This window comes from Rhineura floridana, chromosome 9 (genome assembly GCF_030035675.1).
Source record: "Rhineura floridana isolate rRhiFlo1 chromosome 9, rRhiFlo1.hap2, whole genome shotgun sequence".
Lineage (NCBI taxonomy): Eukaryota > Metazoa > Chordata > Lepidosauria > Squamata > Rhineuridae > Rhineura > Rhineura floridana.
The window spans coordinates 6,587,982-6,602,044 of record NC_084488.1 but is presented as its reverse complement, the minus strand read 5'-3'; the positions used below and the strand labels follow the sequence as shown (position 1 = coordinate 6,602,044).

At 41.6% G+C, this 14,063-nt stretch overlaps 1 protein-coding gene across 3 annotated transcripts in view; it reads right to left on the bottom strand.

The window, feature by feature from the left end:
• Nucleotides 1-13,108, bottom strand: part of C1QTNF7 (C1q and TNF related 7) — a 72,951-nt gene extending 59,843 nt beyond the window's left edge. For 2 of the 3 annotated variants that reach the window (XM_061584506.1, XM_061584504.1), the window contains exon 1: nt 12,826-13,108. Coding sequence is in view for 2 of the 3 variants with exons in the window: in XM_061584504.1 (XP_061440488.1) it covers nt 12,826-12,892 (67 nt within the window). In the remaining variant the exon portion in view is untranslated. Of the gene's footprint in view, nt 1-1,701; nt 1,914-12,825 lie in introns of all 3 variants that reach the window. The other variant, XM_061584505.1, reaches the window with a different exon arrangement.
• Nucleotides 13,109-14,063: the final 955 nt, after the last annotated feature.

Sequence of the window (14,063 nt, the reverse complement as noted above, 5' to 3'; positions counted from 1 at the left end):
ATTTTTTAAAAATAAATAAAATGAAGTTGTAACAATAAACTGAGCAAATACTTAACTGCAGCTGTTACCTGCAGGCATGTTACTAGTCAATCTGATATGAGAGGGGGATGAGCCTTGGGCCCTTGCATGGCCTCATATTGCCCAGAGCTTGGAAGTAACTAGTTACAAGTAACGGATTACTTGTAATTCGTTACTTTTTTGAGGAACGAGTGGTTAATTCCTTTACATTTTGATTGTAATAGAACTAGGAGTAATTTTACTACTTTTGCAGAGTAATTGTAATGATTCCAGAATTACTTTTGGGCATTACTTGGGGGGGGGAGCAGGGGAAGTCTTCTGCTCCTCTGATTTGTGGATGAAAATCATGTGCCTCAAACTGGGCTTCTGTGCAGTGTTGCTCTTTCCTCATGCTCTGTGGATGGGTAGGAGGCGACGAGGGAGGAGGCGGAGAGTGAGACGGGGTGGAGTGGAGAAAACAATTATTTTTAAAGATGGATGGTGGTGGTGAAGAATGGAGTGGAGGGGAAAAGGATCCGGAGGTCAAGAACATAGATAAAGGAGGAGAACGAGGCAGCAGCAGAATGGAGATAAAGAACTCTGGAGGTGAAAGATGACAACGTGTGTGTGTGTGTGTGTGTGTGTGTGTGTGCACTTGGCATACAAAGTGGCCTCCACCACCCTCTCTGTCTACTGTGCTGCATTTGCAGTATTTTAACTTTTTTGCATCTCAGGGGAAAATGTTTGCTTGAGTGAGTGTCCCTTAGTTGGTGGCAGGGCAGGGTCTGGGAGGTGGCTAAGTGAGAGAGATTATGCTGGCTGCTGGGGGGGGGGTTGCACTTGGTTTGGTGTGCAAAGATCTGAGTAGTGGCCTCAGCTTCCCTCCCCACCACCCATACCAGCGGAGAGACCACCATTGCTATCTTATGAATAAAAATAATTATTCTACTACCTCTGTATGTGTTTGTTTATTTTTAATGTTGTTTTAGGCTACTTAGATGTGCCAAGGCCAGCACCTTGTAGGCATTTTTTTAAAGTAACTGAAATGTAATTGTAGTGATTACTTTGGAGGAAAAGTAAAGTAATCAGTTACTTCAGAGCAATTGTAATCGTAACGGTAATTACTACTTTTTTGGGCCATGTAACTGTAACTTTAATTTATTACTTTTTAAAAGTGATCTTCCAAGCTCTGATATTGCCTCACAATTGAACATAGAACACAACACCCAGACAAAGAGATACTCCGTCTATTTATAACTGAAATTTCCCTGACCCAGTGATCTGTCCCCTCTTCCAATCCAGGTTCAGGATTGTGGGGCTACTGAGATCACACGCAGATAAATCTGTTACCTCTCAATTTGTACATTTTATTTGTGCAACAAGGAGACAGGGCTAATGCACATGCAAGCTTGCAACATACTCCATGTTATATTTGATTCAATAATGCAGTATCTGAACACAGCGCATGACAACACACATTAGCACACCAAGCAGGCAGAAACTGACTTCAGATTCACGGCGGTCAAGCAGCACATTATAAACACTTATTTTTTATTATATTAAATTCAGGGAAGGAAAATGTCCCAGATACTGGTGGTTTTTTTTAGATTTATTAACTTTTTAAGTTTCAAAAACTCTGTCCTGCCAAAGTTAAACACTTTTAGGCTGCAATTCTGTGCTAGGAAATGAGGTCCACTGAATTACCTGGGACTTTCTTCCGGGATGATGGCCCCTTCCATGCTGGAACTCTTTTTGTCATTGCTGTGCTGCTATTTGTTTTCAGTGGAACTCCCACTCTGTTTCCACAGGGTAGTCAATACTGCTCTGTTTCCCCTCTGTATTCATTGTGCGATTCCATGGCAATGGCACATGCCACTGTAAACCACTCTGTCATTTTTTTAATGAGGTAGAATGGTCTAGGAAGAAAGAGTGGGTGATGTATGAGAAGCGGATAATGGTTTCTAGGTGACATGGCCTGTGTCTTTTTAAAACCTACCCTGAATTTTAAAAAAAGAAAAGAAAACTAGTATCTAGGGGCCAAACTACGTGTGACACCATCCACACAATTAACAATTGTCAATTTGTGTTTTTTAAACAGTAAGTAGCAAGCACAGGGGATTGATCTGGAATGCGACTCTGGCAGAGGAGTTGGGAGCTATTAAAGCCCTTTGCCCCCTTTGTGGTCTTAATCCAGACTTGGAGGTAGGGTTGGCACCTGATGGAATGATCTCGGTTCCACTATTGGAATTGTTCCTTCCTGTGCAAGTGTTTGGGAGTGGGAGATCCAAACTCGGACTTCAGCAGGGAGCAAAGCATTAAAGCTCCTTGCCTCACCTTCCAGGATCCCAATCTGGCTCAGAGTTAATTGCTTGAATGATATATGCAGTTTGGCCCTCAATGAGCAGAGGTGTAGTCGTCCAGATTCTTGAGGTGTCTTAGAACCCTTACTTTTTTGAGAGTAGGGTCCCTATGTCTCCAGCATCCTATAAGCCAATCAGTAGGAAAAGGGACTGTGTTGGCCACTGAGAAGAGTCTTCTAACATGCTTCCTTGGCCTTACCTGCTGATTGGTGACAATCAGAGTGAAAGGTGGTGAGTCAGCCACTGAGAAGGCTCTTCTCTGTAGCTGACACACTCCCCTTTCAAGTTCCTAGAAGGTTGTATAATCTTAGAAGGGGGAATGGCCATGAGGGGGCATGGCTGTCACTATCATAAAGGGACCCTGCACTACTGAATTTGCCACTACACTACTGTCACTGAGGTTTCTAACCCAGGGTTCTTTCTTACATGCCACTTTTCTGTATGTTTAGATTGTTTTTTGTGAAGAAGTATTCAAACGTGCCCCTACAACCAACTCTAACACCCCCTCCCAACACACACACACTGAAGTCTAGAAGTCCAGTCTAGTTTTCCTTGGGCTTCTTTGGGAGAAAGGGAAAAATATACATGTAATAAGTAAAAAATGTTTTACATCTCCAGCAAGTATGATGTGATGCGGGATAAATTTGGTTTAATCTAGCTGGAGTGAGATGCCATTGGAGAATAAGCTGGCAAAAATTCTGTTTTAAGTTAATACTGATTGTTTGCTGTGAGGTGTTTTTCTGAGGCCTTTTCCAGACGGTAAGTGGAATATCTTGTCCCATCTTTCTTTCTGATTTAAGCTGATAAATATTTGGTATTATATGGATCATAACAATTTTATGTATTTTACCTTTGTTTTGCTCATGACCAAGAATAAAACCTTTCTGGGCCTCGATGTCAAATGAAATAGAAAGCATAACATTATATTCTTTACCATTAAACCCAGTACTAGTGCTTTTAGGATACACAAGAGATTATGTCCTACCAGGTGAGTGATGGTAACATATTTTTAAACCACTGCTTAATTGACTATCGCTGGAGAAACATGAACGCTCCTACCTTAGATAATTGGATTACAAAAGTATGGGTAAATGTTCATATGGTAAAACTGTCAAATATTATAAAAGGAAGGGAAGGTAGGCAGGTGGGTATTTATTTTGTGGAGAGATGGAGTTCTTTTATCATGTACTGGTGTAATAAAATATAGGAGAACGCTGAACCACAAGTACTTTTGGGAACACTGTAATAATGTTATGTAATTTTATTTACTCGCCTCTTCTTTTTTTCTTTGCATTTTAAGCAAGTAGAGTATGTCATATTTATATTCTTAGTTTCTGTGTGTGTTTATTTTTTTTTGAAAAATATTTTAATTGTTTAAGCAGGTTTTTAAAATTAATTCCTGCATGAGAAATAGTGACATCCTGGCTTGTACACAACATGGCCTCATTCTTATGAACCATGCTTTTTAACCAAGCCTACTAATGGGGATTAAAAGAGAACCATTCTGACATACTAGTAGCATATAACCATAAATCGCTAAGCAATATTAGAACATAATCCACCACTCTGCATCTTTAGCCCCTTACAATTTTTCTGTATAATTAAAAACATTTTAAATGTAAGGCCATTATATTCATCCAGCTTCATTATCCTTCATAAAGGCTAAAGCTCCCCACATCAGCAATTGAAACAGATGTTGCGTTAGAACACAATTAAGCCAGGTGGTCTTTAGAAATCAGGAGAGCTAAAATTAGTTTCCCAGAACCCTTTTGATCGCATGCATGGCAGACTTTAAAGAGTGTTTCTGTCCATCCTCTAAACACATCTTTTCCCACCATTCTTCTGACCTTACCACACTCATACTTTCAGCAGCAGAGTTTTTAGTGATATATTGCTCGGCTCTAACTTCAGCCCAAGTATGGGTGGTTGGTACATATTGCCACGCCATCCAAACATTAAAAATCCCCCCAAAGCTTGTTTTTCTGGGTTTTCTGGGTTTTAAAGCATTGATAGGATTGCAAAAAAAAATAAAAATCACCAGATCTAAAGGAGAAGACCAGAAGCGTCACTGTCTGAGCCAGCAGGGATAGTCTCTAGGGTGGTATTGGACTCCCCCAGAATTAATCTGGAGGATTGCAAACATTATCCTGGAGGGCATGATCAAACCCTAAGGATGACAGACTCACACCAAGTCCAGCTGAACAAAGATGAGAGCTCACAATGAGAGTGACAAAATCTGACTCCCATCATCATAACTGTGTCTTAGTAGTGAGGGATCTTTTATATATTTTTGAGCCCTTGTGAAGGGGAAGGTAGAATCCTCAGAGACCCATTGTGACCAGTTTGCAAAACACCTTGCAGGTAAAATCATTCACATCTGTTCTAACTTATGACTTCAAGTTGACTGCAGAGTCTGTGGATGTGCCTGAGGCATCTGTCTGTTTTGATAGTATGGATACTTTTCAGCTTGTTCCACTCAAGGAAGTGAATGAGATTCTTGGAAGTTTGAGGCTTACCATTTGCATCCTCAGTCCTTGCCTCTCCTGGCTGATTGAAACAGTCACTAGTAGCAGGCCAAATGGGTTGAGCAGATTCTAAAGGTTTTCCAACAGGAGGGCATGATAATGACTTTCAAGGAAGTGGTTGTACAACCATTATTGAAAGAGTCCTCTTTGAATTTCTCCAGCCTAGACAATTATTGGCTTGTTTCCAACATCCCTTTTGAGGGACAATTCTTCACATGTGCTAGTGTTTTCTTGGATGACATGGATTACCCCAATCCATTTCAGTCTTGTTTCCAGCCTTGGGATTGAGACTGCCTTGGTGACCCTGATACAATGAGAGCTGGACTGGCAGAGTGTTACTCCTTGCTTATAGTATCATTGACCATGGTATCTCCATGGATCTGTTTACCTAGGTTATGACTGAGATGCACTGTTTTTGGCCTCATCTGGTGGGAAGGTCTCAGAAAGTGGTGCTGCGTTATTCCTGTTTCTGATCACTGGCCTGTGGAGTTCCACAGGGCTCCATCTTGTCCCCCATTTTTTTTTAATATCTACATGAAACTTTTGGGACAGGGTATCTGGAGATTTGGAATACAGTATCTTCAGTATGTAGAAGGAAGGTACCCAACGCTAGTTCTGCTTTTAATCAGATATCATTATGGGCAAGCAGTGGAGGTCCTGAAATAGTAATCTGCAGTCTGTGATGCTCTGGTTATGGCTAACAAATGAGGCTTAAGCCAGACAAGACAAAGCACTTTTGGTCAGTAACAGATAGTTTCGGGATGATTTGGGTGTAACACTCTTTTTGAATAATCATGCATGCAGTTTAAGACTATTTCTAGGGCAGCCTTGTTCCTGAGTGGTCACGTTGTGGCCAGGAACACTACTACAGTATTTCGGCTAGTGCACTAGCTGTGATCCTTTCTGGAGAAGGTAGATCTAGTCATAGTTACACATGCCTTGGCCACATTCAGGCTGGAGTATTGCAATGCTCTTTATGTTCTCTACATGGAGATGTTCAGAAATGGCAGCTGGAGCAGCATGTTGCTCCAGGGGCTTGTTTGAGTATGCAACATGTTGTTATTTGATCTACACTAGCTCCAAGCAGGGCTGGTGCTTTCACTAGGCCAACTAGGCAGCCGCCTAGGGCGCAGACCTCAGAGGGGCACAGTATTGACCTTTGAGGGGCACCGTTTTATACAGATTAGTTTTTTTAACCCTTGGAAAAAATGAAACTAAAATAAATTTAGCAGTTTCAAGTTTTGTGCTTTTCATTTTTTCCACAAGATATCTGTTTTTGAAAATTGAAGTTAGCAATTTGGGGGGGGTGCAAGTAGATAGCCTTGCCTAGGGCGCAAAATAGCCTGGCACCGACACTGGCTCCAACTTTCTTTCCAACCTCAATTCAAAGTACTGATAATTATATTAAAAGGCCTAAATGGTTTGGGATCAGAGTATTAGAAGGATCATATGCTCCACATAATTCACTTTGGGACAACTGAGAAAAAGGTGAATTCCATACTAAAGATTATTGTGAAAGGGAGTGAAAATAAAAATGCCAAAGCAGGATCACAATGTTCTAAAAATCTGTAGTGCAGCCTTACTTGGAATGCTTGCATACAGTTCTGGCCACCACAACTCAAAAATCATATTGTAGGGCTCAGGAAGGCAAAGAAAGGAAGAGAGAAGGGCAACCAAAATGACCAAGAGTCTGAGAATGGGTATCATATTTGCAGTTTTTTAGTTTAGAAAAAGAGTTGTGAATAATTTATAGAGATTTTTAACATTATGAATGGTGAAGAGAATGCAGTCAGAAATTTTAATCCCCCCTCCCTTAATTATATCTTAGGTTGTTGCTGTTATATATGTATGCCATTTTACAGTTGAACCTGAGATAAGTAGGTAATAGCTTACGTTGTGAGACTTTGTATTTTACTGAGTATTTCTCATTATAATTGCTTTAATTTTTTATATTGTATAGATGATATTACTTTAAGTATTGATATATATTGTTTCTTCCGTTCTGTGTTGTAAACCACCCTGGGGTCTCTTGACGAAGGGTGGTATATAAATGGAATAAAATAAATAAATAAAATAAGGTTCCCCCCCCCTTTCTCATCATCTAGATCTGGGTGTCATCCAATGAAGCCAAATGGTGGGAGACACAGGGCTAGTCTTACAAAAGGAAGTACTACTTCATTGAGAGTTTAGTTAAACTATGGAATTCACTAACACAAGATGTACTGTGACTACCAGCATAGACAGCTTTAAAAGGGGATTTATTAGGGTCATGGAGGATCACTTGATCAGTGGCTGCATATTATAATTACTAGTAATCGCCATGTTCAGATGCAATACTTTACTTAATACCAGTTATTGGGAGCATTAGCGTAGGAGAGGACTGTTATTTATTTATTTATTATTGTATTTATATCCCGCCGTTCGTCCCGGCAGGAGCCCAGGGCGACAAACAAAAGCGCTAAAAACACATCAGAACATCATAAAAACAGACCTTAAAATACATTAAAACAAAACAACTTTAAAAACATTTTTTTAAAAAGCTTTAAAAACACCTTTAAAAAAAGGTTAAAAAACATATTGTTTAAAATAAAATAAAAAACATCTTAAAAGCAATTCCAACACAGACGCAGACTGGGATAAGGTCTCAACTTAAAAGGCTTGTTGAAAGAGGAAGGTCTTCAAAAGGTGCTGAAAAGATAGCAGGTCGCCTGCCTAATATTCAAGGGGAGGGAATTCCACAGGGTAGGTGCCGCCACACTAAAGGTCTGTTTCCTATGTTGTGCAGAATGAACCAACTGATAAGATGGTATCTGCAGGAGGCCCTCACCTGCAAAGTGCAGTGGTCGGCTGGGTATATAAGGGATAAGACGGTCTTTCAGGTAGCCTGGTCCCAAGCTGTATAGGGCTTTCTACACCAAAACTAGAACTTTGAACTTGGCCTGGTAGCAAATGGGCAGCCAGTGCAATTCTTTCAGCAGCAGGGTGACATGTTGGCGATACCCTGCCCCAGTGAGCAGTCTTGCCTCCGCATTTTGCACCAGCTGCAGCTTCCGGACCAACCTCAAAGGCAGCCCCACATAGAGTGCATTGCAGTAATCCAGCCTGGAGGTTACCAGTGTGTGGACAACAGTGGTCAGGCTATCCCGGTCCAGAAACGGCTGCAGCTGTCTTACCAGCCGAAGCTAGTAAAAGGCACTCCTAGCCACAGAGGTCACCTGGGCCTCTAGTGACAAAGATCAATCCAGGAGCACCCCCAGACTATGGACCTGCTGTTTATTGGCTCTCATCTAGCCCACCACCGAGTCCGGCAGCAGTCCAGGGCTTGCACGGCCTCTCCCGATTCAGATGTTACAGAGAAATAGAGCTGGGTATCGTCAGTGTACTGCTGACACCTTGCCCCAAAGCTCCTGATTACTGCTCCCAAGGGCTTCATATAGATGTTAAACAGCATGGGGAACAGGATGGTACCCTGCGGCACCCCACAGCACAACTGCCAGGGGGCCGAAAGACAGTCACCCAATGCTATTCTCTGAGAGCGACCCTGGAGATAGGATCGGAACCACTGTAAAACAATGCCTCCAATACCCATCTCACCAAGTTGGCCCAGAAGGATACCATGGTCAATGGTATCAAAAGCCGCTGAGAGATCAAGTGAGAGTAACAGAGTCACACTCCCCCTGTCCTTCTCCTGATAAAGGTCATCCATCAGACCAATTCAATCCCATAACCAGGCCTGAACCCAGACTCGGATGGGTCAAGATAATCCTTTTCATCCAAGAATACTTGCAATTGCTGCACCACAACCCTCTCAATTACCTTCCCTAAAAAGGGGGTATTTGCACCCAGTCGGTAGTTGTCACAAGCCAATGGGTCCAGGGTGGGCTTTTTCAGGAGTGGTCGGATCACCGCCTCTTTCAAGGCGCCCGGAACCACTCCCTCCCGCAATGATGCGTTGACTGTTGTTTCCTTGCCTTGCTTGTGGACTTCCCCGGAAACATCTGGCCAGTCACTGTGGGGAAAAAGGGGGGGCTGGGCAAGATGGAACTTCCATCTGATCCAGCAGAACACTTCTTATATTAACGCATCCATCAGTTCAGATCTTTGGGCAAAGCCCCGCTCTACATCCCACCGCCACCACCTGAAGCATAGTTGGTGAGGTTGCGTGGCAGAACCTGTTTGGTGGCTGTGCCTAAGCTCTGAAATTCCCTCACAATTAAACTTTAGAAAGTTAGTGAAGCCGTTCTTATACCACTGGCCTTCAGTATTAGCTGTATGGTTTATATCGCTCCTGGCTAGGGTTTATTGTGTGTGTTCTTCTCTTGCCACATAGTTTATACTTTTATCGTTGGGGGTACTGTTTCAAACTTGCTATTTTAAATGCTTTTTTTATTCCTGTTGAACATGCCTTTTCGGGAACCTTTTTGTCTGAAAAGTGGCTTATAAATGTTAAAATAAATATAACCAGGTGTGCCGTCCAAATGACAGATGATTGGTTTGAGGGAAATTCAGCTGCCAAAGGCACATGATGTATGAAACTTGCTGAAGATCAGCAGGTCTGGGTTTGGTAACTGCCTGAATGGAAGCCCTCTTGGAAAGGCAACATTCATTCTCTTAAATTCTAGGTCTATGAGCTACACAGTCCCACTGATGGTTTGTGATGCTGAAGAAGAAACAGAAGGACTGCTCATAATTCAGTAGGAGAGGCAACTGTTGTTCGCTCCTGTATGGCCCCACTATCAATCTCCCTGGGGTTTTCATTTTAAAAGGATCTCAGGTAGGCAGGTAACAACTTGTGCAAGCAACCCTCAACAGCTGTCGCAAGTGACAGCAGCTGGCATTACTAAATGGATCTCTGGCTTGACAGGGGCTAAGCTACTATATCAGCATACTTGTGATGAATCTGTACCACTTTCGATTGCAGGTAGGAAAACTGGGTGTCTGAAATGCTCTCCATGTAAACACGTATCTTCCTATGAATACAAAATTTGCAGGGCAGGGAAAACACCAGGCTGACATTTCTGGGGAACATATTTTGGAGAGTTGTAGCAGCCATTACCACAGAAGCATCCCTATCCCTACTTCCCAGGTGGCTAACCTCCAAAAGCAGGAACGTTTAAGCGAGGGTCTCTGATGATAAAGATTGCTTTTCAGCTATTGTTTTCCAGAGCAAGTAGATAGAAAATGGCAGGCAGACACATTTATTTAATTTAAACCCAGCTCTGCCCCAATCATATATAAATGAGGTGCATCTTGGGCAGAGTGAGGGTTTATACCTCCTAGCACACATCTTTTTGTTCTAAACACTGGAACATCCCCCACTCCACCCTGCTTTTCACATGACTGGGGCAGTCTCAGGTTTAAATATGAGAGTCTGCACCTGTTGCAGCCAGTTTGGCTCAGAGGGGACTCCTCAAGGCAGTGCCATCTATATATTTCCTCAAGCTAGCACAGCTGAGTGTGTGATCAACTCTTTCACCTGAATAGCAACTGATGCTTCTCTGGTGGTGTTTTTTTTTAAACAAACAAATCCTCTACTTAAAAGAAAGTACACATCCCTTTCAAAATAAGCACAGAAATACTATATCTTGATGAATAAGCTGGTTTTGTACAATTGGCAATAAACCTAACTTTTCTCCATACCTACCAGAAACAACATGTGAAACTTGGGGCCACGTTATGCAGTGGGCAGAATTAAGTGGTAAAGTTATTCCTAGAATGTACCACTTCAGGCCGCAGGAGGTGTGGCTGCTTGTTTTGAAAATGTTTCTTTGTCACAATGGTTTTTTCTTGCACATAGAAACATGGCATCTCAGAGAGAAAACCACTTTCTCCAACATGCTCTATTTCTATGTGCAGGGAGTTTTTTTTTTCCCTCCTCCAAAAGGGAGCGGTTTAAAAATGTCCATTAAGAAAGTTTAAATGAAATGTTTCAGAGCATGTTACGATTCCTCAGGAATACCTTATCTTCTCCAGTTACTGGTTCTGCACACTGACTGTTATAATAAACAATTCAGTGGGCTGGATCTAAATTAGGTTTGTCAATTGGCCAGGGGAAAAAATGGGCTGGTCTTCTCCTTTACCAACTTCAAAAGAGAGTTGAGATGCGCATGTGCGCACGCACACACACACCTCAATTAGCATGCAGGGACCTCCTCCATGTGATGGGGAACTCTAGACCAATCAGGGACCCCCTCACATTGAGAAACTCTATGTGCATGCATTAGTATGTACTGAATGTGCGTAGAACCCCTTCTCACACCATCCAAATGTGCAGGGGGGGGGGAAGAGTCTGTTGTGCGGCGGTGGTGGGGAAAGCTCATGCTGCAGCCTTGCTGAGCTCCCTTATATTCACAGCTCTAATTTATTATTAGTTTCAAAAAGAGAGAGAACAATGACCAATTCTCCTTAAAGACAACTTTTTTTCAATTTAATTTTGAACAGGTGCAAGTGCAGGCTTTCAAACTGTCGTTCCTCTAACTGAAATCTCCCCGCCCCCCATTTGAAATGGCACCCCTGGAACATTCAGATATGCAAAGATACACTCCCACCCCATTCCAGGAATCTATAGTCTGAAGTAAACCAGTCCAGGAAAAGTTTTACCGCTTGTGTCGATTGAATGTATAACCTGGACATGCACTGCAAATCTCATTTAGTATACATTTGCTCAGTCAGACCTTAAAAGGTGTGACTGCAGTATGGAACACTTGATGCTCTCTCTCACCAAATGTTTAGCAACCTCAATCCTACAAAAGTCAATAAAGCGCAGTAAGGTTTGCTGCTTTCACTTCTTCTGATAGATGTCTCAAATGATGCTTGACTGACCCGCCCCTCCCTCTCTCCCTCTCTCTCTCTGTGTAAACTGTTTTGGAATTGTTCTGACTTTGCTAGAGCATAACTGAAAGCCTTATGGTTTATTTCATATTTACAGAGCAGTTAGAAAAACAAGTGTATGGGGAGCCATAGCAACAGAGCTAAAGGGAATGTTTGGAATTATGGTCACATCTTTCATAGCAAAGACAAACTGAAAATACGCAAATGAATTGGTAAAGGAATGAGAGCAACCTACGCAAATATGTATGCAATTTTTGCATTTTTTAAAAATCTAATTAACAGTTTTAAAGCCTCTTGGTTTCAAATCTCATTGGAAACAGATGCAAAAAGCATTCAACTTTGACTGGATTGTGTCCCCTTTAATTTTTAAAAATTAAAATGTTATTCATCATTTACACATTACCAAAAAAGTCATTCCAATATTACATCATATATAATATAATATAGAAAGGCACCCATTTTATCTTTTGTCGCCCATTTCAGTAATTTCCAGGATTTTAATTAAATACTTTATAGTTACCGGAGTAGAAGTTTTCTCCCAATATTAAACCCAAATTATTTTAGCAGCAAACAAAAGCTTTTACCGAACTTAAAAAAAACAAAAAACTAGCCCCTTCAGATGAAGTTTCAACTGATAACCTCCAAAGCCCACTATAATTAAGGCTGCAGTCCGAGGCACTCTTACAGCACAGTGCTAACCACATCTACTCACTATTCAAATCCTATTGAATTTAATTGGAGTTTACTCCCAGGTAAGTGGGATTAGGATTGCAGCCTTACCTGGGAGTAAACCCCATTGAAAATAATGGGACTACTTGTGAGTAAAAACATGCATAGACTTGTGCTATACATCAAAAATCTAAAGGCTGTTCAAGTCGTTCTATTTCTGCAACAGAGTGCTTTTACAAGCCCCATTTGCTCTGCAAGTCATGTTCCCAGTGTTTAGGATGTACAACTCTGCATTGTGTGACAGGATACACACACATTCTGCAGCAACTGGAGTAATGCAGCTCTTATTTTGTATAAACTTGCATTTTAATTCAAAGCCCTCTTTTTGTTCCCTTGAATAATTGCTATTTGAAAAGCTTTGTGACAAAATCATTTGATCTTACCTTGCTTTGGAGCTACAGATCTCAACTTTTCCAACAAAATCGTATGCTTCCTTTGGAGTTGCAACATACTTGTTAAAGTTCACACAACTACAACTATGCCAAATGAGTAAAAATCCTTCTAAAAACAAGGAGAGGTGCCTCACTGTCAAATAATAGGCTTCTCTGGATTCATTTGGAGCTTGATTCCCAAGTTTTGCAACTGTCTTTTTCAGCTAAATAAACTCCCACTCATTGCCTTGAACTCGAGCCAGGCACTCTAATTTAAAGCAACTGTCAACTTCACTAGAGGTCCACACACACTGCAGAACGGGCAAGATATTTGCTTTGCTTCTTGAGTGAAGTAATATGGCACTTAGGTTGTAATCCTATATCTGCTTACGTGGGAACAAGTCCCATTGAACTCAATGACTTCAAGAAGACTTACTTCTGAGTAGACATGTGTAAGATTCCACTGCTGCACTGTTTGTCTAGGACAGCCTTTCCCAACCAGTGTGCCTCCAGATGTTGTTGGACTACAACTCCCATCTTCCTGACCATTAGCAATGCTAGCTGAGGCTGATGGGAGTTGTGGTCCAACAACATCTGGAGGCACACTGGTTGGGAAAGGCTGGTCTAGGAGGTATTATATTCTCTAGGCAATAATGTGACATAATATTTGGGAAATGTAATAGTTTAAATTATCTCCTTCTGTGAAAAGGAAAGCATAAGAGAAGGGAAACTCCTCTTGTTTCTGGCCAAAGCAGCACTTGTGGCTGGGTTTGAAATTGGATTTACAAGCTTCAAGGTTCTGATTGAAAACAATGAGTAGATAAAGGCTGGCTCAGGCCTAAACCAGATCTGATATTGGAGAACCATGAACATGATATCCATAGCTTTTTTAAAAAAATGCAACTGTGTGGTGGTGGTATTGTGATACCAACTTAAGGGAGGGGATTTAATTCTAGAAAATGGTACAAGTTTGGGGACAATGGTTAATTCTGCTTCTCCCAATTCCAACACCATGTTCCCAATCTGAATGGAACCCCTCCCCCAGTGGCTACTTCATCTAGGGTAACCCTCAGGCTGATTGTTCATCAGAATATCTATACTACAAGTCTATATTGGTTTTTACTGATGTGCATGCCTACTCATGCTCATTGTATATGTTGATCCTGGCTCCAGAGAACAGAGTACCAAGGGGAGAGTTCTATCCGTTTAAGTGGGTAGGTAGGTATATTGTCAAAACTAGTCAGCGGTCC